Source organism: Acanthochromis polyacanthus, chromosome 14 (genome assembly GCF_021347895.1).
Source record: "Acanthochromis polyacanthus isolate Apoly-LR-REF ecotype Palm Island chromosome 14, KAUST_Apoly_ChrSc, whole genome shotgun sequence".
Classification (NCBI taxonomy): domain Eukaryota; kingdom Metazoa; phylum Chordata; class Actinopteri; family Pomacentridae; genus Acanthochromis; species Acanthochromis polyacanthus.
In genome coordinates this window covers 6,928,671-6,956,254 of record NC_067126.1, presented here as the reverse complement: position 1 = coordinate 6,956,254, position 27,584 = coordinate 6,928,671, and the positions used below count along the sequence as shown (strand labels likewise).

Here is a 27,584-nt window from a genome sequence, read left to right as displayed (position 1 = left end):
GATTTTGATTATTTAATTTTCAATAAATTTTTATTTATTGTTACTTTTGTGAGTTTTAAGTGATTTCAGTGAGAATTGTGGGTTTTTCCTTCTTTAACTGAGGGGTACCAACAATTTTGTCCACGTGTGTAAGTGATTTTCACTGCAGTCTGTAGGGAAAAAAAATCATGTTTGATTACATCTGGAAATTCTTAAGTAATCTGTGTAGCACCAGAACGCTTCAGTTCTAACGGCGTTTTATGACACATTTAAGGGAAAAAAATTGCATCTCAAGTGATCTGGATTTTTCAATTTCAATAATATTTCTGTTAATTCTTCAGTTCTACTTTAAACAGACTTTCAGGTTAAAGAAAAGCAACTTTGTCAACCCAGATTTTCACATAAACACTTGTGACTCTAGAGGGCGACAAACTCGACTCAAATTATTATTCAGTCTTTAGGCCTATTTTTCTGCAATTAAAAAAAAAAATCAACAAAAGTACTTTTAAATGAATGTGATGTCCTGTTTTTTTTTACCTCATGTGATCTACAATGAATACTTGTTTTGGAATGCATTTGTTGACGTAATTCAAAATAAAATGGTTTCACGACTTTTTCTTTATTGAAGGTGGAAAATGATTTCTGGGTTTCTTTTAAAAATCTGAATTCAGCTTTAGACTGAGAGCAGAAGAAGAAATGAGAGAATCTGAGCTGAATTCTTGTTTGTGTTGTCAAAAAAATTAAAAAAAAAGCTATTAAATCAAGAGTTAAACTACAAAATAAAGGTCAAACATTTATTATTAGACAATGAATAAATAAAGATCTTGTGAAATTATGTGAGATTATAAAAATATGGATAAAAACCGAGACTTCCAGTGTTTAATAGAAGCTCTGCTGATGAATAATGATGTTAAATCTGTGCATTAATTAAGCTTGTTTAATTTCAATGTAATCAATTTGAACTGCAAAGTGGATTTAATTGAACAGATTAATTAAGAGCTGCAGCACGAGGTCAAACCAACAGCTGCTGTGGGTTTATTAAAGAGGGAAAATCTGCATTCTGGTCAGAAAGCTGCAATTTTTGGAGAGTTTAGTTACAAAAACATTTTAATATAACAACTTTGATTCAGCATATTTAATAATATTCAATAAATAAAACACAAACAGGCGTTTCAGGGATACAGACAGCATTTATTCTGACAAGACAAAAGTCTCGATTTGTCTTAAAAAGCAGCCCTTTTTCTAAAAAACAAAAATAAACGTAACAAAGATCAGCTGAGAAACGCAAAGTGTTTTTAAATGAAGGTTTTTGTTCCTCATCACTGCATAAAACGTCATCCGGATTTCACCAATACTGACTTTTAGGATCATTTTTCAAAGAAAATCTGATTTAATTTCAGTTCAGTGCAACTTCAAACATCTTTATAACAAAAAAACAAAACCATCTCCTTCAGTTCAGAGTCAGTTTTTAGGTGAAATTCCTCCTTAAAATAATAATAACGACAATCTGCACTAAGTAATGACAGGACGCTCTACAGTGCATGAATCCTAACACTTATGATTTATAAATAATGATTCCAGCATCTTTACTGCAAAAAAAAAAACAAAACATGGATGAAAACACAGACGGACACAAACACCCGGTGAGAGCTACATTTCAATAAATATATAAATAAACAAAGAATAAAACCGTCCTCGGAGGCTTCGTTTAATCTCTGGTTCCACTGCAGCCAAACGGAAACGTTAAGGCCGGTTCTTCAGGTTTAGTGCAACACCGAGCACGACAAAAAGCTGCATTCAAGGAGAGTTTCATTCCAAAATCCATGTTTTACTCAAGATTTGTCCCTAAAATGAGTTTTCACTGGTTGAGTTTTCGGTATAAGTCGCCTGATTCATGCACATCACTGATCTTATGTTGTCAGCTCAGTCTTTTTGCTGTTTGCATTTTTTTTTTACTCTTCGTAAATGTTTTGTGTGTCTGTGATGTTGTGTGGCATCTTTTTATAGTTATTTTACATCCAGATGGTGGTTTTGTGGTCGTCTTGTGTGTATTTGTAGTTTTTTTCATTTCTTTGTGGTCATTTTGTGTCTTTTTGTCGTTGCATTGCATCTTTTTATTGGTATTTAGTGTGTCTACAATGTTTGTTTGTGGTCATTTTGTGTGTTTCTTGATCATTTTGCATCTATTTGTAGGTGTTTTGTGTGTGTGATGTTTGGCATCTTTTTGTAGTTATTGTCTTTATGTAGTTGTTGAGTGTCTATATGGTGGTTTTGTGACCATCTTGTGGTTATTTGTAGTTCTTTTTCATCTCTTTGTGGTCATTTGGTGTCTTTTAGTGTTTGTTTTACAACCGTTTGTAGTTGTTTTGTGACTTTTAGTGTGTCTAATGTTTTGTGAAAATTTGTCTTTATGTCATGTTTTTGTATCTTTATGGTCATTTTGTGTGTTTTTGAAGTTTCCTTGCAACTCTGTAGTGTCTATATGGTGTTTTCTGTCTTCAGGATCATCTTGTGTGTATTTGTAGTTCCTTTTTTTTGTCTATTTATGGTTATTTTGTAGTTATGTTGCATCTATTTGAAGGCGTTTAGTGTGTGATGTTTTGTGTCTCTACGTAGTTGTTTAGTGTTTATATGATGGTTTTGTGTGTATTTGTAGTTTTTCATGTCCATGCATGGTAATTTTGTCTTTTTATAGTTGTTTTGCAACTTTTTGTAGGTGTTTAGTGTGCCTTTCTAGTTCTTTTTTGTCTCTTTGTGGTCATTTTGTGTCTTTGCTCGGTGTGTCTATAGTTTTTGTTTTTATGTAGTTCAGTATCTATGTGGTGATGTAGTGGTTTTGTGTCGCTTTGTGGTCATTTTGCGCATTTTTGAAGTCGTTTTGTAACTCTTTAGGTGTTTACTATGTCTATATGGTGTTTTCTGTCTCTTCGTGATCATCTTGTGTGTAGTTGTAGTCTTTTTTTGTCTATTTATGGACATTTTAAAGTTGTTTTGAATCTATTTGTAGGTTTTTTGTGTGTCTGATGTTTTGTGTCTGTCGTCATTTTGTATCTATATAGTTGTTCAGTGTCGTTCTGTCTTTTAATGATCATTTTCTGTCTTTCTGTTAATTTCTCTGTAGTTTCTTTGTAGGTGTTTTATGTGTTTCTGTGGTCATTCTGGATCTATATGGTACTTTTCTCTCTTTTTAGGATCATTTTGTGACTTATTAATGTCTCTTTAGTCTACTGTCGGTGTTTTATGTATCTCTGATCATTTGCATTGAGTTATGTGTGACTGCAGTCGTTCTGCTTTCTTTGATCATTTTGTGCCTTTTTGTGGTTGTTTTGTATCTCTCTGTAAACATTTTGTGTACTCTGTCATTTTGAGACTCCTTTAAGTTTTTTTGTGTCTCCACATGTTCATCTGGCATCTCTCTGTGGTTGTTTTCAGATAGATAGATACTTTATCAATCCCAAGGGAAATTCAAGAATTCATGTCTGATTTATGGGGTTTTGCATCTGTTTTTGAGTTGTGTGAAATGATTTAGGTGTCTTTGTCATTTTGTGTCCGTCTTTAATCGTTTTGATTTCATTTAGTAGATGTTTGGTTTTGCATTTGTAAAAGAACAAAAAATAAATTCCATCTTGATGGTGGAGAGTTGAGAAAATAGTCCCAGAATATTTTAAATCTCAACTTAGGATACCTGAATCATAAAATCCAGCAGATTCCAAAACCAAGCTGTCATAAAGTAGTTTGCTCTCAAATATTACAAAAAGGACCAACAGGGAACAAAGCATTTTGGAATGAAACTTCAGTTGAGGATTAGAAACAGTCAAAGAGATAAAATAATCCTCTCTTAAAAGGTCCACTTTTCTTCCAGAGTATTTTTCCACACAAACATGAGCAAAAACAAAAGAGATGAAATAACCACCAGAAATCTCTTTTTATCGTGATTTAAAAAAAAACAAAAAGATTTTCCCTGGAAACGTATCGTCACTTCAGTCACATCACATTTCATACATTAAGGTATTAAAAGCACATTTGTTCTGTTTCAAACAAACAACTCGAATACCGTGCGACTCTTTTTGGCTGTAGTTTCCTCCTGCATATCATGATGAAGGTGTTCCACTGAAGCAGTCTTACAAACAATCACTACTAAACAACGCAACAAACTCACGAAAAGTTTCCTTCATTGCAGAAACGATCAACAAAACATTGCAATCTGTTTGTTATAAAACCGTCCTGAAGTGTTTTCAATAGATACTTAAATGATAATAAGCCCAGATGGATTCATGTCAGCATGTTCTCTGGGTTTAGTTCCTAGAATCTCTGTGGCATTAACATTGTTTGGATGTTAAGCCCAACTAAACCACAATCGTACCTAGAAAACTTTGGAAATTCACTATATTTCTAGAGGGGGCGTGGTTTGATTTTCATATTATCACAACTTTCTTTGGGAAATGAGAAGACCTAAAGGAATTCTACCTACATGTTTGCAGCAGGAAGTAAATAAAGTCGTGTGGAGAGAGTTTTACGACCCAACAAAGTCCATGCTTGGGTGTAGAAAGGTTGAGGAACTTTAAAGGTGGGTTTCTCGACTCTGAATGCTGCTAAACGGTGTTTTCCCACCAGGAACTCCAGACAGGTTGTTCTCCTTATGGTGGACAATAATCAGGGTCTTACAACCAATAAAGTCTATTTTGAGGGAATCTGACGGTGTCCTTCTCTTGAAAAGTCTCAATTGTGTAATTTTCCCACAGATTTGACCCCATTCACTGGAGAAACTTTCTCAGACTGCACAGTTACAATCACAATTTTGGCTTCTGACAATGAAATGATCTGATGTTTAAAATGCTCAGTTCATGGAAAACAGACCATGTAGATAAAATCACTTGGACTTAGCTTGAGTAAATCTGACATTAGATGGCTTCATTTTAGTCTTTAAAAGCAATTTTTGGCTGCAAACAAGTCTGAAGAAACTAAGTGGAGACTAGAAGCTTCCCTGTGCACAACCACCTAGCTAGTTTGACCTGCATGTGAGGCGTTTAGGGAACACTGGTACGTTATAGCGTCTGCTGTTAAGCAAATATTCAACATATGAGGAGATTTGGGTGCAGGTTTATGTATATTTTGCCTCTAAAGATGCACTGAATTCAGCATACGTAATTTAAAGTCATATTGTGATGCAAAGATTTGTACGTTAGCAGGAATGTGACACGAGGAAAATATTTTATACATTTTGGACATTTTCTCAAAGTTCCTACAAGTTTTGAAATTTTTTATGAGTTTTGTGTCGATTAAATCCCATAATTTCATATTTCATTACTTTTTACACCAAATACTTTCTTAGATATAAGATATAGTAAGTTATAGTGTCTGTTAGCCAGATATTCGACATGGGAGGAGATTTAGGTGCATTTTTAAGTGTACTTTGCCTCTAGAAGATGCACTGATTCAGGAAACAGTTTAAAGTCGTATTCTGATGCAAACATTGGTACGTTAGTAGGAATATGGCACAACAAGGAAAATATTTTGTCACTAAAATGGTGAATAATCACATTAAAAAAAATTGGAATTATTGTGTTGGCCATAACTGTGCAGCCCGACTTGTCCCCTGAGGAAAGTTTTTGGACTTTTCCTCATCGTAAATTAAAGTTGCTGCATATTTCGAAAGTTTTTCACAAGTTCTGGGTTGATTAAACCCCAAAACCTCATATTTGATTACGTTTTATACCAAACACTCTTTCATATATAAAATTGGAAGTCATAGCGTCTGTTGATGAGCAAATGTTCGACATATGAGGAGATTCGAGTGCAATTTTACGTTTATTTTGCATCTAGAAGATGCACAGAATTCAGGATTATTTATTCTGATGCAAATATTCGTAAGCTGGCAGGAATGTGGCACAACAAAAAAATATTTTCTGGACTTTTCTTCAAAGTAAATTAAAGTTCCTGCAGGTTTTGAAAGTTCTTAATGAGGTTTGGGTCGATTAAACCCCAAAATTTAAGATTTGATTCTGTTTAAGACTGAATAATTTCTTATGTACAACAGAAATAACAGATTGGGGAAAAATTCTGACAACCTAACAGCCGCCTTAATGTGCACAGTGTCAAATTGTTAAGATAATTTCTCAAAGGACAGAAACTTTGACCCCTATGAAGAAACAACAGTGACTGACAGCTGAACAAATCTTGGTAAACGTGACATGAAATCCACTCACAGCAAACGAGGTAATGAATTAAAACTCACTGACCGGTCAGGAGGAGGCTGAGAAACTCCGTCCACCTGAGCCGCCTCTCAGGAGAGATTCACATTTATATTTACATTAAAACTTCTCTGCGTAAAATATCCTTCAAGCTTAGAAAACTTCAAACAGTTCAGCAAACCACACAGATCCTCGCGTCGCCTCATTCGGAGGAAGGAAACTGTTCTTTCAGCTCACGGGTTAAGAAAACAGTATTTGCAGCTTTAAAATCATCCAGCTGCACGTAAAATGACGTCTTTTATTTCGTGTTCGGGCAGCTGGACTAAGGAATCGTCTTCCTGATCCAGTCGATTTCTCATCAAGATTTTCAAATGTGTTTGAGAAGATTCAGCTAAAAAGACAGATTTATCTCCTCAGAGGGAAATAAAAAAGAAAAAAAGGAGTTTGATGAAGGAGGATGATCCCAGGTTCAAGTAAAGTTCAAAATCTGGGTAGAAGCCAAAGCAAATCTGTCACTTTTCTGCACAGTTGGTGGAAAAATACAGAAAAACAGAGACAGTTTGCCGTCTTGGGGGCAAAGAAATGATGTGATTTGTCGTTTCCAAACCAAACAACCTGATGTTGCAGAAGAAGGTGAACTTCCCTGATTGTTTTCATGCACTTAAGTAACCTGATCAGTAGAAGTGTTTCCATTTAACTTTCAAGAAAACCTGAAAAGAACGTTTAAATGTGACAAAAGAATTAAAAACTAGGCTGTGTAGAGTGGCTAATAAAACCTGATGTTTGCAAACCGGCAACGAACCTCAAAGCAGATGAAGACGGAAACAAAAGTTTGGTCATTTTTAAGAGGAAAATGGAGAGAAAGCTTTAAGAATTGTTTTAAATCAGTAAAATTGAAGGGTTTGGAAGCAGAGTGGTCTGACCCACTTTCTGTAGTTTTTGAGAATAATGGGCTCAAAGCTTTGGGTTTTCTGGAATGGTCTCACGTTCACTGTAACAATATATTTGGGTTGTGGGTTAGACCACTCTGCCACTAAAATATAGACCATTTTTAATCATTTTCAGTTCATTCTGAACAGATTTGAGTAATTTTAGTCAATTTTGAGAGTCATTTTGGGAAGATTTTGTCATTTCTCACAATTTTGGGGTAATTCTGGACAAATTTTCTGCAATTCTGGATAATTTAAGTCATTTTTAGATACATTTTGAGTCATTTTGGATGATTTTTAAAGCATCTTGGACAAATTTAGTGTCATTCTGGATCATTTTTAATCATTTGAGAGAAAGTCTGACTGATTTTGGAGAACTGTTCAGTCATTTTGGACTATTTTCATGTCTAAAATTTGTCATTCTGAAGAAATGTTTGTCATTTTAGACCATTTCTGGGAAATTTTCTGTAATTCTGTATCATTTTCAAGTCATTCTGAATCATTTTTGAAGCATCTTGGACAATAAGGATTTGGAAGCAGAGTGGTCTGACCCACTTTCTGTAGTTTTTGAGAAAAATGAGTTCAGAGTATTGTGTTTTCAAGAATGGTCTAACATCTGAAACACAACTGTAACGCATTTGGGCTATTGTGGATTAGACCACTCTGCCATAAAATATTACAGAAATTACATAGAACTCAGTCTGGATTCTTTAGTGGGTCAGACTGCTCTGCTTCTAACCCTCTAAACTACAATTATGCTTTCATGACAGTTTGTAGCGGCCATGTTTAAGGCCATCTTAGCTCAATAGCTCTTTTTTTGAAGAAAATCAAGCATAAAAACATATTTTTTGCAAACGGTTATGGAACTTTGTTGTTTTCTCAATACCTTGAAATGTGCCTCAAACACATGATGGAAACACAGCTACTGTTACAGCACAAAACATGTTTATAAGCACTGTAATGAAGTAATCACTCAAGAAAAACAAGAATTGAAGTAATTACTCAAAACCACAATTAAAACATCTCAGATAAAACATCTGATACCATTTTACATTAAATAACGTAGTGAAGCAGACGTAACTTTAAAATAAATCAACTAATTTCCCTGAGAAACTTTGAGTTCCTTGGAAAGTTCCTGAATATTTGCACCTAAAATGAAGTTTCTGGAGTTTTTGTTTTTTTGGTGGAAACACTGCTATAAATATACAGACTAAACCTCTATCTACTTTTAAATCTCTAATCTTTGTGAACGATGTTTGAACTGGCTGATTAAGGATTTTATTTTCGTTTTTCTACTTTATTTAGTCTTATTTTATCTCTTTCCCCATATGCTACGACTGTTTTTATTATTTTATCTCCCTGGTCTGCTTTTATTTTTAATTTTTGGTAAGCACAATATAAATAAAGTTTATCGTATTATGTATTTTAAATTTATTACAATTTTCTCTCTTTGTCATTATTAATTAATCTTACAATTAATTGTTCATTTTATGGATTAATTAATCAAATATGCAAAACAAAAAGCCCCAAAATTTTGCTAAAATATAGAGCTTATTTTAGTGTCTTTTTTAAAATCAATTTTGCTTCAAAAATAACTGAAATAATCTGTTATTAAGATAACTATTTATTGTGCACCAGTGTTCTGTTGATCAGCTAATCAAGCAGTGGTTTCAGTTACTCCAGTGCACTTTTAGAGATGGTAGAGATACTTAATTATGTAAAATAAGTATTTATATCAGTACTTTGCAATCATCTGAATGTGATATGAAAATAACAGGTACTGATGCATCCCAGTGTGCAGAATTTGGTTGGCATTTTGCACAAATCTGCAAAAAAAAGCTTAATTTTTCACGCAAAAGATGCAAAGAAGGTCCCTTTTCATCAAACTTGTTCTGTTTCCTGATGATTCAGATATCCACATTAGCTGCCACGTAGCTGCTCACCAATGTACTTGTTCAGGTGGCATTAATAGAAATCTACCTGAAAAATCAGCTTTCTATAATCCTGCAACCTGATTAAAAAGGGCTTGTGTGTTTAAATGGAAGCTGGATGATACTTAAGTGCATGTAAACACACTGAATGGAGCTTCAGTGAAAGGATCCCTGACAGATGAGGATATAACGGTGTGATAACAGAGAACAGACCGAGGAATGGAAAAATGAGGACTGTAGGAATGAAGGAAGGAAGGAGGAAGTAAGAAGAGGAGGTTCTTCAACGAACAGTAAAAAGTGTAGACGTCTGCGGTCCAGATCCTCGGATGTCGACAGTACAGAGAGTGGTGAGCAACCTGGTGTTTTATCAGCTGCAGTGGCAGAGCAGAAGTCCGGCCACCAGGGGAAGCAGGTTGAGCAGCAGCAGCCACAGAGTGAAGCCCAGACCTGGAGAGCTGGAGCATGGATCTAAAACCACAAAACATCTCACTTTAACAGGTTTAAAGCATAAAACTGTCATCATCCAGCCGTGGTCCCCTGCCTGTCCTCTTTCCTCTCTTCTCCTTTCTCTCTCCCTCCTTACTTCCTTTTCTCCTCTCTCTCCCATCTCTCCCTTGCTCTCTCTCCTGTCCTCTGCTCTGTCTCTTGGCTCCGCCCCCCTCTGTGCTGTGCTGCTCATCACAATAATTTCCTCCAGCTGCAGAGGGACCACAGCTGGAGGTGATCAACAATCAGTGGCAGCTAAAGCCTGGCTCGCCCCACCAGTCCCTGCTGGTTCATTGTTGCTGCTGACTCCCGTTCAGCCACCCTGCCTTGCTGTTCCCCTCGCTCGGACTCGTATTTGCAAGTCGAGCTTTTTGTTTGTTTAATAAACTCTTGTTTCAAACACCGGTCTGCCTCCTGTGGTGCCTGATTTTTGGGTTCTAGTCTACCTGCCTCTTGACAAAAACGTCTCATTAACACATTTAAAGCCTAAAACGTCTCGTATTAACACATTTAAAGCCTAAAACGTCTCGTTAACAGGTTTTAAAACCTAAAAAATCTCATACTAACGCATCTAAAAACCTAAAACGTCTCATATTAATAGGACTAAAGTCTAAAATGTCTCATTAACACGTTTAAAATCCTAAAACATCTCATATAAACATATGAAGAGTTCATTTGCAAAACAGATAACTCCGTTTTGATAAATTTTCAGGAAACGTTTTTATTGTTTACTTGAGATAATATCAATCAAATTGAAGTTGAGTTGATTTGACACATGACAAAATAGAGAAAAAATAAATTATTAGTGTTGTTATTTCAAGTAAACAAAGACTTCTCTGAAAATTTATAAAACGGAGTTACCTGTTTTATACAAAAACATCTCATATTAACACATTCAAAGCCTCATATTAAAGCAATTAAAAGCCTAAAACATGGATCATCTACTGGCTCTAGGAGGTGGTACATCAGAGTTTATATGGTGTTTTATGGTTTATTTTAAATTTTTAATGTTTTCATATAATCTGTTTTCTGTCATATTTGCAATTTTATTTATTTTTCAATTGTATTTTAGGAATCTTTTAAAAAAAATGTTATTAATTACATATGTTTTTTTTATTTTGTTCTCTCTTTTTCTATATTTTTAAGAGTTATTCTTTGTTTTTAGTATTTTTAAAATGTCACTCTTTTTCCAATGCTCATACATTATTTTTCAAATTCTGTGTTTGTTGTGTGTTGAACTGTGGCTAATCTGTACTGTGATCAAGAGCTGATCCTCGAGATTTGCATTTATTTGATCCTGATGGTTTTATGTTGAATTAATTCAGCCACCACTAACATCTGCTCAGCCACTAGCTTACAGCTACAAAATCCTGCATAAATGTAGGCGGAGGACTGGTGACACTGACCGATGGGGTTACTCCTGGAGGTGTTGATGGGGGGCAGCTGGTGGGGCAGGGGGCAGTCGTCACAGAAGTCGGTGCAGGCGGGGCAGATCAGGACGCCGTTGTAAACCCAGTCGTTGACTCGGACGCTGACGCTCAGCAGCTGACCTTTACGGGAACACTGGAAGGATCGATCCTGGACGAAGACCGTCAGGCCCTGAGACGAACACGACACCTGAACACACACACCATAAACATGTAGTAGTACTAATAGTACGAATAGTAGTAGAAGCAGTAGTACAACGCAAACACGACACCTGCAGGACACTAGACATGAAGTAGTAGTAGCAGAAGGTGGTAGCAGTAGTAGACAAATATATCTAAAAATGCTGATGTCACTCTATTCTGTCCCACATCATAACATCAGTACGGTGCTAATTTAGCATGCTAAATAAACAGAAACAGCTGCTAAATAAGTCAGAAGCTTGTTAGCTTGGCAAACTAGGAACATGTTTTCTGCAGAAATATGCACAGGATGTGTGTGTTGTTACTACATAATGTGGAGAATTAATACATGACTCTGCTGAGGACAGGTAGGTAAAGTTAAATTCACTGTAAATCTAAAGTAAAGCTGAATCTGTAAATTTCTTCTGTTGGGATGCTAGCTGCTGATAGTTTAGACGCAGAAGCTGAAGTGCTGCTTTTAGAGCTTGCACCAAGCTGTACATGTAGATAAACGTTTGAAGAAGTGAAAAAGTGACCTCTGTTTCCTTTTAGAGATTGTTAATTATCGTCACATCTTGTGGGTTAAACTAGCTGTTCACTGCTGAGAAAACTTTACGCTTTTAAACAGAGAAGTGAAACTCAAGTGTCTCTTTCAGAAATTCATTAAATGTTGTGACGACACACAGAAAGCCGAAAGACTGACGTCACCTTGTAGCATCCGGAGCCCCAGTCGGGATACGTCATCTTCCTGGTGCACTGCTCCATCACAAAGGCTGACTTCTGGTACAGACACACCGATTCTGGTCCATACTGCTCTGCTCCGTAGTTCCTCCACCAGTCTGGAAGCAAAATATTCACACAAACAGCACCGGTGTTAGCATGTTAGCATCAACAGAAGCTGGAAGTTACACTCATGAAGTTAAAAGAAAACAAGTTAAACATCGAAGGTGACTAAACATTTCTACAACTTCTACAAACTGATAATCTGACACAGTGTGGTTGAACGACTTCTCTGTCAGGCTTTCTGTTTATTTTTCCGAATAATTGTGCACAAGTGCAACACTAAGAAAGTATAAAAGTCCTCAAGGAGAGATAGTCTGAACATTTTTGGAAATGTAAATGGAGATCGAGCTCTGCAGCATCAGTTACCATGGAGATCTAGCTGTGCAGCATCAGTTACCATGGAGATCGAGCTCTGCAGCATCAGTTACCAAGGAGATCCAGAGCGCCAGCTTCATGACACTGGAAACTTTAAACTCTCCATACCCGCTAACCCACTCCTCTCACTTTGTTGTTGACGTTACCTGGCTGGTTCTCAGAGACCCTGCAGTACGAGTTCCTCTGGTATTCTCCACTCAGGTGCCAGCTGAACTCCTGGCTGAAGGGACAGTAGTCGGCGATCTCCACGGCGCCGCCGAAGAACGACAGCTGATCGGCAGCAACGTCTGGGATCCGCTCAAAATACTGACAAACAAAAACACACAGAATCACTGACAGCATACAGACAACCAGCTCATAGTGTAACGGACCACACAGCAAATACTATACAATATGAAACTAATGGACAACAAAATGCAAAAGCCAAAGTATTAACAGATAGCCTAATCCACGGCAGTTATGTAGTTTTAAAATGTTTCTTTAAATAGAACTAAGCACTTAGTCATTTTTTAATGTGGGCATATTTTTCATTTTTGGACCAATGGCATCATGAAAATTTCAAGTTTTTATCTTCAATTGTTCTTGTTCAAACAGCCTCAAATTTACAGTAAATTGTGCTGAAAGTTATCTTGGAAAGCATTCAATATATCAAACTAAAATCCATAAATATCTTTATAAATAATCCATATTTTACGCTATCAAATTTTCAGTCAAAGCAGAAATTCTTCAAAAACTGTGATGATTTGAGCTGAAATGACCTGAAGGAGTTTATCAGGACACCAAGAGCTGTCCCAGTTAAACCTCTGCTCTGCTTGTTGTTAAATATAGTTGTGATTTCCCCGTTTTGTTCTCGTGTACCTGGTACTCCAGCGGCAGCTCCTGAGGGTATTTCTGCAGGTTGCAGACGGCCACAGCCAGCTGGTCCTGTCTGCAGGTCAGCTGTAGAGGAGACGCTCGAACCGTGTCGCAGTACGGAGTCACAGCGTGTCGTCTGCAAACAACATCGCTGGTTAGGTGAAGGACAGGGAACTTTTGAAGAAAGTCAAGAATTAGTAGGTTTAATTTTGAAGGGGAAACAACAATAAAAATAGACAAATGCGGCTCAAAAAAATGCTAAAAACACCACATGGCTGACATAGAATAACTGGCAGACTACATTTTCTCTCTTTGTTTCTCTTGATGCATGACACTGTTCACTGGGCTGTTTCTGGTACATTAAACCTGAATTTAAATCATTTTCAACTCATTTACGGTGGAAAAAAGGATAATTATGAACCTATTTTTTGATGGAAAACTGTAAAACCTGCAAACAGTGAGCCTTGAGAAATTGTGGAAGATGTGCTCTCAGCATTCATCCAAACCTCCAGTTTTTTACTCAGAGAAGAGCTTGGAAGCATTTTGATTAATGGACAAAAAAAATATTGTGCAGCACAAACAGTAGTGATTCAACACGTGCCGTAATAAACACAAAAGATAAGAACCTGCTGTTTTGCTGTGCACAAACTGATTATATCTCAGGAACTATTAAAGTTAAATAACTCAAATTTTCTCATCATGTCACTGAGTCTGCAGTATGAGCGGATCAAACAATCTGTGTGTGAGTTGAAAATTTGAAGCCTTCATGAAAGGTCTCCTCTTTGAGCCCATATTAACAGAAAAATGATGACGCAGAAGTCAACCAGTGATATTTTCTGAACCGTATGTAGCTTCATGTCACACTAATACCAAACAAATAAGGTCAAAAATGAAGTTATTTTTGACGTAAAGCTGTTAAACCTGCAAACAGTGAGTTTTAACTTCCAAGAAACGCCCTACACAGTCATCCACGCCTCCAATGTTTAACCAGAAAAGACTAGAAAGTTGCTTACTGGACTTATATATTGCGCAGCACAAACAGTAGTGATTCAACAAACGTGTCCCTGAAGATGACAGAAACAGTAAGAATCTGCTGTGTCTGCACTTTTCTCACAGAGAACAGAATGCTGAGGCAGTGATATCTTAAAATATTCTCTGGTGTTTCAGTTTTAAGGCTTCAAAAAATGTATAATCAGGCCTGATGCTGTTCAAAATACTGTGGCAGAATTTATATATGATGCAAATTAGCATGTCGAATATTCAGGGTTGAATTAAAAAGGACAGTACTACAGGGTAAAACATAAAAACTAAGTTTTGCATTTAAAATCTAACTTCAAAGTGTCTGCACATTACCAGCAAAAATGTACATAAAATATGACACTTTAATGTGTAATCTCACACAAACATGCTTAAAAGATTAAAATAAGGTGCAGCAAAGTAACAACACTAATTTGTACTGTTTAGAACTTGAACACTTTAGTTACTATATGATGATAAACTTACTTTTATACTTAATAAATCTGCATATCATATTTTCAATTTTCAAGTTTGTTATATGTTTTTGTTTTAATTTTGCAGAATTGCAAAATTAATCTTCTTTTGTCTGACCAACATCCAAAACCACAAAGAAACTCAAGTTAACTACTAAAGATAAGCAGGAACTCCTGAAATTTCAGAAGATAAAACCTCAGAATAAGCAGCATTTTGCACGTTTTTGCTTGAATAATGACTAATTGTTGCAGTACATGCTTGTTTTAATCCCAGATTTTTCCCTGGAAAATCAGTGCAGGCAGGAAGTAAACATGACACTGATGTAATTTAAAGGACACAACCTATTCTTTGATTTTAAAACTTGCATTTGCTGTCCAGAGCAAAAACAACACTTTTAGAGAACGAAAATTAAAAGAAAATGAGCGGCAACACTTGTTGCCAGCGGGATTAAACGACCAATGCTTTACAACTAAAGTTTTTTGTGATCATGAGCATTAAAAAAAAGTGTTAGAACAGTGTTATTGTGACCTCTGTCTCTGTCTGTCCATCCAGAACTTGCAGCTCTTCATGACAAAGTCGCAGCCGAGGCCGCGGCCCCAGTCCAGCCTCTGAGCCAGGCTGTAGTTGGCTCGGTACCAGCCGCTGTCCTCCATGATGGCCAGCGTCAGCCGAGAAAACACCCGGTTCTGGGTGTGGGAGCCCGTCATCGCCTCGTTCTGCAGGAATATAAGAGTGAATACGAAGGAGAAAAGCGAACTGTTTACCACCAGATAAGCCCAGAGAGCCTGTCTGACCTCCAGGAGTCTCTTCTCCCAGTGGTTCAGCTCAGTTCCAGTCCCTCCCTGGTTCTCCAGCTCCATCCCCTCCAGGATGGGGCAGTTAAAGTGTCTCCTCGCCTCCTCCTGGAGTCAGAAACAACACATACATTAACGGTAGTAACAACCCAAACTACAGCTTCCTCTAATCTGACTTTTATATTACATTCTTGTCAGCATTTTCCAGCCTTTTCTAGTACACACACATCTTCATATTACAATTTAGTAACATAACCTGGACATGAATTAGTGAACACGTCCTGATGGCATCAGTCAGCAGCTGAGTTTGAGTCCGATACTCATAAGTCACAGAGCTCAGTTAAAAGACCACAATGATGCTGAATGACCATAAAAATGATGCAAAATGCCAAAGAACAGACATAAAATGACAATAAAGTGGCACAGAAGGACTGTAAGGAGACACAAAATGACAACAAAGAGGCACAAAACTACAAATAAACAGAAAAGGGTGAAAATATCTATTAATAGATAAAATGACAACAAAGAGGCACAAAGCAATTAAAAACACACACAAACACTGTTAAAATGACTAAATAAAAGATAAAAGAATTACAAAATGACATACAAAAATTTAAAAATTACTATCAATAGACACAAAAAAGAAAGACATAAAAACTACAAAAAACACACAATAAAAAATGTTGAAAAATTACTACAGAGGCACAAAACGACAACAAAATAGACACAAGATGACTACACAAAACCACTACAAAGAGGTAAAAGACAACTACAAAAAACACACAAAACATATGAAAATGACTACAAAGAGACAAAACAATTACAAAAAGACTCAAAAACTGTTGAAAAATGACTAAAAAAAGACACAATGCAAACTGACCCAAAACAACCACAAAGAGACCTAAAAGGGCACCAGAGACCACTGCAGTCTGGATTCAGATAGTTGACAGAAAACTAATTTGATTAACCACTTTAAATGGGACTTATTTCTTCTTTTTATTTTCTAATGTCGACATTTCCTGAACCCACACAAGCTGCTTCTTACCACAACCCGAGGAGTGACGAGGACGTGGACTTGGTGTCGGACCATCACTCCTCCTCTGATGTCCCAAAGCCTGCTGACCCTCCGGATCACCGCCTCGCTCCACTGGTACAGACCCAGACTGGAACAGGTTTAACACCAGGAGTTACAACAGCTAAGATGAGCAGCTTCAACATTTTCAGTCCCAACATGAAGATAAACTAACCAGCAGTAAGCTTCATGGTCAGCAAGAAAAGACATTTTTATGTTCAAAAAATGTTGAACTACTCCTTTAAAACATGAACACTGCAGCATAGAGCTTCTGACAGTCGGAATAATGTGACAAACGTTGCCTACAGTTGCGAAGTAGTTTCCATCCACTTATAAAGATCATGTATATCATGGTTTCTGACTGAATCATTAAAACCAATACGTCTTTATCATACACAAAAAAACCTAAATAATGCATTTTGGTTCTTTCATAGATTTATTAAAGGTCTTCTGTAATATGCTGAAACTGTTGGGTCAGAAACACACATACAGCAACTTCAGTTGTCAGTTTGGATGATGTAGAATGTCGTGTTTTGCGGCTTAACTTCACTCCTGAGTGATTACAATCGACTACAGCTGGTGACTCCTCAAAGCCAGTTTAAACAGGACCTCACTGGATCCACTTATTAGACTCTGTGACAAAGATTCATGTGCTTCAATGGATCCATCCTAGAAATTCAGACTTCAGTGAGTCACTGGAAACTCCAGACTGTCATGACATGCACGGTCTTTAACAGTGCACTGCTGTTGATTTCTAAGCTTTTTAGATTCCAGTTTTTCCTCTGAACCTTGAGTATTTTTTTATCAGCAGCATCTGAAACTTTTCTTGGAAACTGCCTCAGTTTTTCCACCATAAAGTACTAGTTTCTGAGCATGCTCCATTCTCCTCAATACGCAAACCACATCTAAACTCTGGTACGCTGCAACATACAGATGACTGTTCCTTTAAATGCTAAAGTCCTGTACTCTAGCTTTAGACTTTCGCTGACTGAAACCATTGAATCTAAAGGTAGAAATGCTTTTACAGTACATTTTTGACACTTATCACCCCTGTTTGTCCAAATCTAACTGTAAAATCTGCTCCACAGAGGACACAATGAGCCACATACTAACAGGAAACTCATTTTTTAGTGAGCACTGCATTAAGGGGAAACTAGATGTTCTCCCCTCTCTTGTAATAGCTTTCTGCTGATACAAAGAATCACGGTCATGCAAAGTAAGAGTTTGATTAACAAACCTCTCGTTGAAGGCAGGCAGGCCGCTGACGGAGCGAGGAGTCAGAGGTTTGCCTTCGTCGTCGTGGTAGAAGGCGAACAGGCCGGCTGAAAACCCCTGATGGGCGGAGGTGAAAACAGCACTTTAGCGACATTTGTATCCTCGAAAATCCTCCACATACATTCTGTTCTGAACCCGGTTAAAGCCTGATCACACCAGAGTTTGTCATCCTTTCTTATGATTAATCAGAACACGTAAAAAGCAGGTAAATTAGGAGTTAACAAGATTGAGCTTTCACCCCTTCTTAATGGATTTGTTAGGATTTGTTATTTTACTCCATTAAGACGGGGTGAAAACTCAATGTTGTTAACTCCCAGTGGGGAAGTAAATGCTCCAGTACAGAGAAAACAAAGAAGCTTAGAGAGATGCTGTCGCTGGCTTGCATTAACATCACGAACTACATGTCTCAGAAAAGACAGTCAGAAAAACAAGCTGTCTGGTGTGGCCAGGCTGTACTCACTGGGCAGGTTAGAATAAGGAGCAGGTGTACAGTGTCTCCTGCCATCTGTGCAGGGGAATTAATCATATTCTGACCTAGAAACCATCAAATCTGCAAGTACGGACTCCTTTCCCCTGACTTCAGCCTTTGAAGCAGTGCTGTAACACTCCAAATTAGATACAAACTCATTAAACAAATGCTTCTTCCAGGTAGTTGGTTTATAAGCAATTTAGTAATTTCACCCTTCTGAGACGGATTAACATCCATTCCACCACTATAGGACATGTCTTCTAACATGGTTGTTTAAGAAATGAGAAGCTCCTCACTGCATCAGCTCGGGTTAAAGAAGTTGTTGCAGCTGAAACGTATTCATCACTGCAGTAATTATCCAATGGAAGGCTTTTATCTACTTGCTTAGTAAATCCAATGGCGACTTTTGCTTGGACATGCAGTGTACTTAATTCCACTGCATTTGTTCTTAATAAACACAAAAGTCAGACAGCCTAGTCTAAGTGTTGCATAAAATAAACTGCAAAGCATTAACTGTAATCCAGTTGAGTCTAGCTAAGGTTAAAGGTAAACTTTCCTTTCAAGACTAAAAAGCTCGGTTTGACAGATGACGTAAGAACAGTGATGTTGTACTGACCAGAGCGTGGATGATCTCATGTTTGACCGTGGAGAGCATCCCTTCAAACTCCTGAGGCTGAGAGGAGATCATGGCGGGACACAGGTTGGCGTAGCCGGCTATAGGTCTGAAAACACAAACTCATTTTAGCTCATATCATTAGATATTAACAGTTTCATTTATTTCTACGCTAATTTTAAAACCAAATTCAGTTTTACATGTTAATCTTGAAATTCTGACTAGTTTAAAGGTTGGACTGCTCTGTTTTTAGGCAGGAAAAGTCGTTTTTTGTTTACTTCAGTGGCATTAATACGTTGTTTCTGGCCTCACCTGTCCAGCTCTGCCTCCAGCTGGCAGTAAGCAGCATAGGCCACAATGTTCTCCTGACCACAGCGCTCCGTGGTGATGCCGCTGACGTACAGCACGAAGTCGGACCCCTCGACTCCGGGGCCGTCTGGAGGCCCTGAGGGGCCACAGGACTTCCCAGATTCACTGCACACCTTGCATTGCTGGAGAGGAAAATGCAAAACAAGAGTAAACTAAGGGACCAAAATCTAAGATAAGATTAAACTTTGTTAATCCCAAAGGAAGTTCTTGTGCAAGATGTTTCTCAAAAAAAAAAAAAAACCCAAAATGGCAAAACATATGAAACGTAGAGCCTAAAAAGTAGAAAAGCAATAATATATACAGGGTTAGATCTTAACACTAGCCCACTAGCCCGTGGCTAGTGCACACATCCACGGGCTAGTGCAAAATCTCTGCTACTAGCCCGTGTTGGCTAGTGCAAAACTTTTTAAATTCACTCTATTTCTATTGTAATGCATTGTTGATGTCATTGTTCATTGACACAGGTAACTGTGTTGCACCATGATAAGTGCTTAACAGAATCTGTAACTTAGGGTAGATGGCAGGGCAGTAAGGTGGGGTGATGTCAGCCATGTTTGAAAAGTTTGTTTGAAATGTGAGTGAGGAGATTTGCAGTGAATTTGCAAGATAGCATAGCTTTTAATGGGCTTACCCAGATGGCCAGTGATTCTGAGCGCAGGGAGCATAACCTGGTGAGTATGGAGATTCAAGAAGTCTCAAAATCTGTTAGTTTTTTAGAATTGAAATACATGTGACTTTCAGATTGTGAAACAGGTGTTCCTTAGTGCTGTGTCAGTTAGTTATGAGCATAGTAGGGCTGGCCCGAATAGTGTTTTCTGGCCTCTGAATAGTCGGGCCCTATTAAAGACTAATATCCAAATATTCGTTCCGCCCCATAACGTCCGATGGAGGGGCTTCAAGTAACGGGCTAGTGCAACATTCTGCGGGCTAGTGCATTTTGCAAGCTACTAGCCCGGGTGGCTAGTGCAGAAAAAAGTTAAGATCTAACCCTGATATAAGTCTAATACATTACTGCAATACAATAAGTAGCTAAAATAAGGCTAGACTTTAATAGAAGAGTAAAGAAATCAGAAAATATTCACATTTAAAAACTGGAATTAGATATATTTTTACATTTAAAAAATAAATATATGTAAAAATTGTAATTTTTAAATAAAAAAGATTTAGAAATCCCGTTTTTAAAATTTTTGCAGGTCAGCATAAATAGTGTTTGTCAGTAGATCTTTTATATTGTCTACAACCCCCCCAAAAAATCAGTTTATTTTAATAGAAGAGGAAAGAAACCAGAAAATATTCACATTTTTTAAAAATGGAATTAGATACATTTTTCAAATGCTAAAGAAATTACTCAAACTGATTTATTATTATTATTATTTATTTAGACTTTTTAATGTTTTTCTTCTATTGTAAATACCAGCACAATTTTGTACCTTTTTTCTTCTATCAGTATGATTTACCTGTTGTTCTGCTCGTTATTTTTGCACATTAAATTCCTTTTTCTTCTTAAATTTAACATGTGTGAGCTACCAGGTATGTTGAATTTCCCCAAATGGATGAATAAATTATCTATCTCTAATCGATCATTAAATAGTTGGTGATTAATGTAATAATTGACCACTAATCGATCAGTCGTAGCTGTTTTCAGTAGCGAGCCTCGGATGTTCTGCAGTAATAACAGACACCAGAATTAGAGGTTGCAGCTCTATTATTAGCTCCTGCCCAGCATCCACAATAATCATAATCTGATTAACATCCTGACAATACCCTTCTTTTATCCTTTCAGCCTTCCAACTCTGCTCTATGCTCGCTCCACTGTGAAGGCAGCGGTGGCTCAGGAGGTTAAGCAGCTAATGAACGATTGGCAGTTAATTCCTCCTGACCACATGCACACTTCTAAAAGATGGTGAACCCCAAAACTGGTAAATTAGCCGCAACTTTAAGAATTTACTCTTTGTGCAACGAGGATTTTCCACTTGAAATTGCTGTTTTCTTTCAGTTATCTCACCTTACAGTGGACAAAATAAAGGTCTTGTAGTGTTTTTACTGCATTGGTTCACGCTTAGAAACTCCAGGTTTCACCTTAGTTATAATGTTAATGTTTTTGCAAAGACTGTATATGAAAAGTGGACATAAAAAAAGAAGCAAATGCAGCGGCATCTTAAACCTGCCTTCTTTGTAACAGCCAGCAGGGGGCGACTCCCCTGCTTGTGTTGAGAAGATTAATTTATTCTCCTTTGACTTGTTACCTCAGGAAACATTATCCCAAATAAATTTATGGTCTGAATCGCTTGTTTCATGTCTCCTTTAACCCAGCATGGTGCTAATTTTGTGGATTATGGCCTCGTTTAAAGAGAAATAGACAAAAAAAGAAGGTTATGCTTAATTTGCTAATGTGTGATAGATCTCAGCCAAATCTAGTCGTCGCTCTTTGCTTTTGGTTTGAACGGTCAACTAGACAAACTCGAGGCTTTAAAACGTTTGTCCACAAACCAATCGGTGACGTCACAGTGACTACGTCCACCATTTATACACAGTCTGAGGCGGTCAGCTTCAGTTGTCGTAGCTGCATCTGCTTTCTGATGATGGATAAATAGAAAAGACTGCAGTTTTGTCAGGTGAGGCTACTCTGTTACTGTACAGGTGTGAAAATTAAATTCAGAAACACAAATCGCCTGATTCAAGTCCAATATTCACTCTGTATTCGCTCTGGGGAACAATTGGCTCTTTAGCTGCTTTGGCTGATATTTTCATGCCGCCTGGCAATCAGTGAAGGTGCTAAATTATTAAAGCACGTTGACACTGTGTGAGTGTTAGCCGCTGTTAGCATTTTAGCTCTGAGTCTGAGAACAACTCAACAGAGCTGCTAGCATGGCAGTAGACTCTATGTTTGTTATTACATTATACATAGATAATCTGATTGTAGCCCTTCCTGACCTGCAGGTGGTGCTGTGGCACGATGACGGGGCCACACCGGGTGACGTCTGCACAGGCGTCCTGGCAGTAGCGGTGAGGGTCATCTCGCTTCCGCATGTACTGGTTGGTTGCACATTGTCTGAGGCGACGGGAACAACAAACACTAAATTAACTCTGCATCAGGCTGCCAGAGAAAATACAATGTTCTAGTTGCTTCCATAAACATGTCAACATCTGACACTCAGACTAGAGGAGTCTAAAGACTGCTTAACATTTAAACTGAGAGAATATATGCTGAAAATGGAACAAACAAATAAATAATGATGCAATATTACAGATTAAGGTACAAAGCAGTATAATATAGTCAAAGTTAGCCTAGATGTGTTGCAGGTATGCAGCCGGAAAAGGAGGACTTTAAATGTATTATACTGCTGTATAATGCATCAATACTCAAAACACAATAATAAAGCACATTGGACATAATTGAGTATATTCTGACACTTTTGTACCAAGGTAACCTATTGAATGCTGCACATACAGTATCTCTACACAGTGGTAATACTGTTTTTACTTGTGCAAAAAAACTGAAAACTTGTTCCAACACTGTATTATGTCTGCAACTAAAAATTATTCTAAAGGTTTAATCTGTCCACAAATCAAAAATGATAATTTTATCATCTGGGATGAGGAACTAAACCAAATGATATATACATTCACATTAAATCTCTATTTCAGAAGCTAGATTTGGAGATTTTTAGCCATATTTTCTTTTTGAAAACTACTCAAACTTGATTGAATAGTAAGAATGTCTCATAATTGGCGTGTAGTAGTTCTACACTATTTGTAGCAAATTTAATTTCTAAATGCAGTCAGATTGAGGTTTTTTCCATTTTAAAGTCAAGTGTTTTTAACCAGAAGAGTCACATTATTGGATTATTGGACCCTCAAACATGCTGACTGGTGCCAGACCACCTACCTGCTGAGCAGCACAGGTCCAACCCTGCGCCTCACACTGAAGGCTCTCTGCAGGTAGTCGATGGCCTGAGGAAACAACTTATCCTGAGGAGGAAATAAACACAACAACAGCTTCAGTTGATTACGCCTCCAACAGTGACATCCTGGTGTACAGACCTACTTCATTTCATTCACAGCAGGTGAGCAAAAACAATGTTTGTCAGCTGATACTGTGGTTTCACCTCACTGCCCAGCTGAGAAAAAAAACAACTTCTCTGTGACAGACGTTTGATAACAGAGTTCTGTACTACGAAGTGAGATTAGTGTGTTAGCAGGTAGGCTGAGCTCAAAGTCAGAGTTTCCAGTATCATGAAGGCTCTTTAACCTGCTAGGTCTCCATGGTAACTGATGCTGCAGAGCTAGATCTCCATGGTAACAGATGCTGGTCCAGATCAGGTTCTGTTCAGAGGTTCATCTCTCTTTAACCAAATAGTTTCCTGATGATTCTCTGAATGATTCAGATTCTGTTTTATGTGTGAACCTGTTGATCTGTACGTTACTAAAACCACCAAATGAAGCCGTGTAGTTACAGAATCACACACTGAATGCATCACATTACCATGGAAACCTGACATGTAGTCAGCTGGTGATGCAGAAATCACATTGATGTGTTTTTATGTTTGATTAGCTGCTCAGTCCGTTTCTACCGCTGGTACTGCAGCTGATAGATCACTGATAAGAACATTGATTTATCTATTGGTATCACATTTATAAACAAATACAATAAAACTCTCAGGTGTTCCCTCACCTTCACCAGTCTTCTCTTGTCTGCAGGAAGCCTGTTGAGAAACATAGAAAAAATCACTTTCACTTAAGTTCTGCATTTCAAGAATCATAAAGAAACTGCTTTATGATTGTTTAGAACTTGTTTCTATAACCTGTCCCTGTTCATATTAGTGAGTGCTCTAAGCTGCTGCTGCACTTCTTACTGGTCAACACTGTTGTCATAGATGATCTTTATCTTCAGCTGAAGGTCATCAGGAGAGCTTCTTTTCGTCAAACGTTCAGGCTTCAAGTAAACATGATGGACGACCTAAAAGCAAAAACATAAACTTCAGTGTTCTAGAAAGCAAATCAGTCCACAGGAACTGGCTGTTTCTTCTATTTAGCAACTAGAGGTCAGACAATTTCAGTTTTTTATGGATGTATCAGTGCTGGTCTGACCACAGAGGTAAACATTTGATATTTATGATAATCAGAGCAGTCTGAGGCCTCTGAAAATAAATTTTGAATATGTATAAATGTTGTCAAACATCTTCTGGGCTTCTAAAATGTTGCTGAGTAATTATCTTTCTGAAATTCCGATGCAAACTTCAATGATTTGAACCTAAGGATAAAACACGACACGAACTGTGGCTCGCATTTTAGCAATACACTTAATACTAATAAAAACATGACACAAAGAATGCATGATTGATCCCTTATTAATTGAATTTTAGTGCAAATGAAGGTTTACTCAATATTATGTTTATCGATGCTGTGATTTATTAAGAAGAAATCTACCTGGAAAGCTCTTCATTAGGTGTCAACTGCTTACTGGAATGGCCAATGATCAGATCTGATACGGAGCATTTGTCCAGTGATCAGAATCACTTTTTTTTTTAACTAATTCCAAATTAAAATAATTTCAAAATAACTAAAAATGTGCTACTTTTGCTCTGATGCAGCTGCCTGTCTCTGTGCAATGTCTCGCCCACAGCTGGTTGCAAATATGCAGAATAATTACATACAACTTAATGCACATGTATGTACCTACAAAATTAGAAAAGTCGTAAAATAATAACAAAAACTAAAGGATTAACAGCCTATATAGCACTTTAAGAACCAGCTGTTGTCTTGAATGTGCTGTATAAGAAATAGTTTTGAAAGTCTACAAAAGCTGAACTATTATCTTGTTATCTTGAATACATAGGACCTTATTTTTTTTAATTTTAATGACTTGTTTTATAGCAAAGCACTTTGTAACTGGGGCTATACAAATAAAGCAAGGAAAGGGAAAAATATAGGGAAACGTCTTGTAAATAAACAAATGTGAAATCTAAACAAAAAAAATAAACAAACAAATACCAGTTATTGGTGTCCCAGATAACTAATAATCGGTATTAACCCTGAAAAAAAAACATAAGTCCCTATTTTTTATAATTTATATATCGTTTAAAACACCTGGCCTTTGTGAATAAAAAGTTAGGAATGCAAATGTGATACTTGCAAAGATTGCACTTTTATTGTGAAGAGCTCTACCTGGATGTGTTATTTTCTTGTTGCTAGGGAAACACAGGGTGAAGATGAACAGGTAAAGCTACTGAATGAACCCTTAAATCACTGCTGTCACATTCTACTGTCTGTGAGCTCGACAGATGCTGCACAGTAAACCACTAAGTAGCTTCATGTTAGCCTGTTAGCTTGCTTGCTAACTGTGTAGCAAATCTCATTCAGGTGAACAACAGTCTTTAAATAATGTCCCAAAAACAGAATTTCACTAAAGAATGAAAAATAGTGTGTGCCACGAAATACATGACAACGCACCGGGGTTGTAAAATGTTATTAAATCGTATAATATACAATATAAACAGTTAATTACCCATGACAGCTAGCATGCTAGCCTAGCCCTTCGCTCCACAGTGCTAGCTTAGTTAGCTTAGCTTAGCCTAGCTTAGCTTATCGGACTAACAGGGCTGACAGCCGCGGCTCACCTCGCTCGGAGCCGGCGCTCGGTGCTTACAGGTACCGTGACAGCTCGCCAGCACAGTCAGGAGGGAGAAGACGAGGACAGGGCCGAGGAGGAACCGGGACACGGACGGCTTGCCATCCCCGTTCAGCCTCGGCTCCATCCTCCGACCTGCCCGACGAGCGAGGCTCGGCAGCCCGACGTCAACAGAACCTCCGCCGGTCTCGGTCCGGTCGCCTCGGCGCTCGTTTCACTCATCGCTTGTGGGGTAAATCAGAACATGTCAGCATCCCGCAAAAAGGAGTGACGCGTAGCTGGTTGAATGTGCAGTCAGGAGGCAGCGGTGGTGGCTCTAAGCCGGCCGGTAAACGGGGAGATGAGCGGCTGACAGCTGCGGCGGCTCCTGGTTTGTTGTCCGGAGTCAGCTGGGAGAGAGAACCGGCGCCCCGAAGATCCACCTATGAAAAGATGAGTCACTCAGACGGAGATGTTTGGTACGGTTGTCGGCTCAGCACTACAAAGATCGTCTATTAACAGATGGCTCGGAGTTCATAAAATGATGATTTTATTCTGCTGTTTTTATAAAAGATAATCCCTGTTCTAACCCCAGCAGATTACGTATATATTCTGTATATGATGTAAATGTTTCTGTTAAATCTTGTGTATCTTTGTGGTAGATTTGATTTTTATTTATGTCTTATGTTGTAATATAATAAAGCATTACAATCCTGTAAATCTTATTTTTGTAAAAATAAATAAATAAAAAAAGGAACCAGACTGTTGAATCTCCACCTATATCTTTGCTAATATCATCTAAAAAGTCACAGAATTTATTTTTATGTCTCCGTAGGGTCATTTTGTGTCTTTGTAGTTGTTTTGTGTCCTTTTGAGGTCATTTTGTATCTCTGTGTGGTACTTTTTGTGCATTTGTCGTACTTTAGTTCCTCTTTGCAAAAGAGTTGTGTGTCATGGGGATCATTGTGTCTCTTTTTGGTAGTTTCATGTCTATTTGGGGTTATTTTGTTATTCTTTAAGGGACTGTGTCTGCAGCTATTTGTGTCGCTTTTGGGCAATTGTGTGTCTCTTTGTGATCATTTAGTCTCACCTTGTGGATGTTTTTTTGTGTAGCTGCAGTAGTTTTGTGTCTCTCCGCGGTAGATTTGTGTCTATTTGGGGTAATTTTGCTATTCCTTAAGGCCATTGTGTGTCTCTGTGGTAGTTTTTTTGTGTATCTGTAGTACTATTGTATCTCTTTGTGGTATTTTTATGGTTCTTTATGGTCATTTTGTGTGTCTTTGGGTTAGATTCGATTTTTTTTAAATCTTATGTTAGACTATAATAAAGTACTATAATCTTGTAACTTTTATTATTCTGTTGTCATGTATTGAGCCAGACTGTAGTATCTCCAGTAGATGTCACCACACCTCTGTTAGTATCATCTAAAAAGTCTTTTCTCAGATTTTACCTTTATTTAAAGGTGTTTGAGTTCTTTCCAGTCTTATGTTGATCTTATTCTGGACTGTGTGTATTTTTCCTCCCACTTCATTGTATCACATCACGTTTATCTACTACTTATAGAATGTGTTCTGTATGAATGTATTGAGCACACTATAGGAAACGAAGCAGTTTTATGGTATTTTTGCTTTTTATTTTACAGATTTATTCTTTTATTCTATTTTTTAAATACACAGAAATATGAATTTTACATATCTAAAGTAAGAACATAAAACCTGCAAACTGTCAACTACAGAAATGTACTCAACAAAAATA

The 27,584-nt window shown here is 37.5% G+C and overlaps 1 protein-coding gene across 2 annotated transcripts; it reads right to left on the bottom strand.

Annotated features, from left to right (window-relative positions):
• Positions 1–1,149: 1,149 nt before the first annotated feature.
• Positions 1,150–26,335, bottom strand: lmln (leishmanolysin-like (metallopeptidase M8 family)). Of its 2 annotated transcripts, XM_022219586.2 has the most exons (16): positions 25,840–26,320; positions 24,076–24,179; positions 23,895–23,925; positions 23,109–23,191; positions 22,154–22,271; positions 19,163–19,341; positions 18,854–18,959; positions 17,731–17,825; positions 16,467–16,584; positions 15,422–15,529; positions 15,156–15,343; positions 13,140–13,272; positions 12,428–12,587; positions 11,832–11,962; positions 10,923–11,133; positions 1,150–9,498 (listed from the first exon to the last, which is right to left on the bottom strand). In XM_022219586.2, the coding sequence occupies exons 1-16, from the start codon at positions 25,975–25,977 to the stop codon at positions 9,398–9,400; spliced, it is 2,004 nt and encodes a 667-aa protein (XP_022075278.1). In that variant the 5' UTR covers positions 25,978–26,320; the 3' UTR covers positions 1,150–9,397. The 2 variants fall into 2 exon arrangements, with proteins under 2 accessions (XP_022075278.1, XP_051815415.1); XM_051959455.1 differs by having other exon boundaries at positions 15,156–15,529; positions 25,840–26,335.
• Positions 26,336–27,584: the final 1,249 nt, after the last annotated feature.

Coding starts and splice junctions, on each gene's coding strand:
- lmln (XM_051959455.1), bottom strand. CDS start 25,977: ATGGAGCCGAGGCTGAACGGGGATGGCAAGCCGTCCGTGTCCCGGTTC. Junction 15,530..16,466: donor TCGTCACTCCTCGGGTTGTG/GTAAGAAGCAGC, acceptor TTCTGACTCCAG/GAGGAGGCGAGGAGACACTT. Junction 11,134..11,831: donor GGGGCTCCGGATGCTACAAG/GTGACGTCAGTC, acceptor GTGTGTGTTCAG/GTGTCGTGTTCGTCTCAGGG.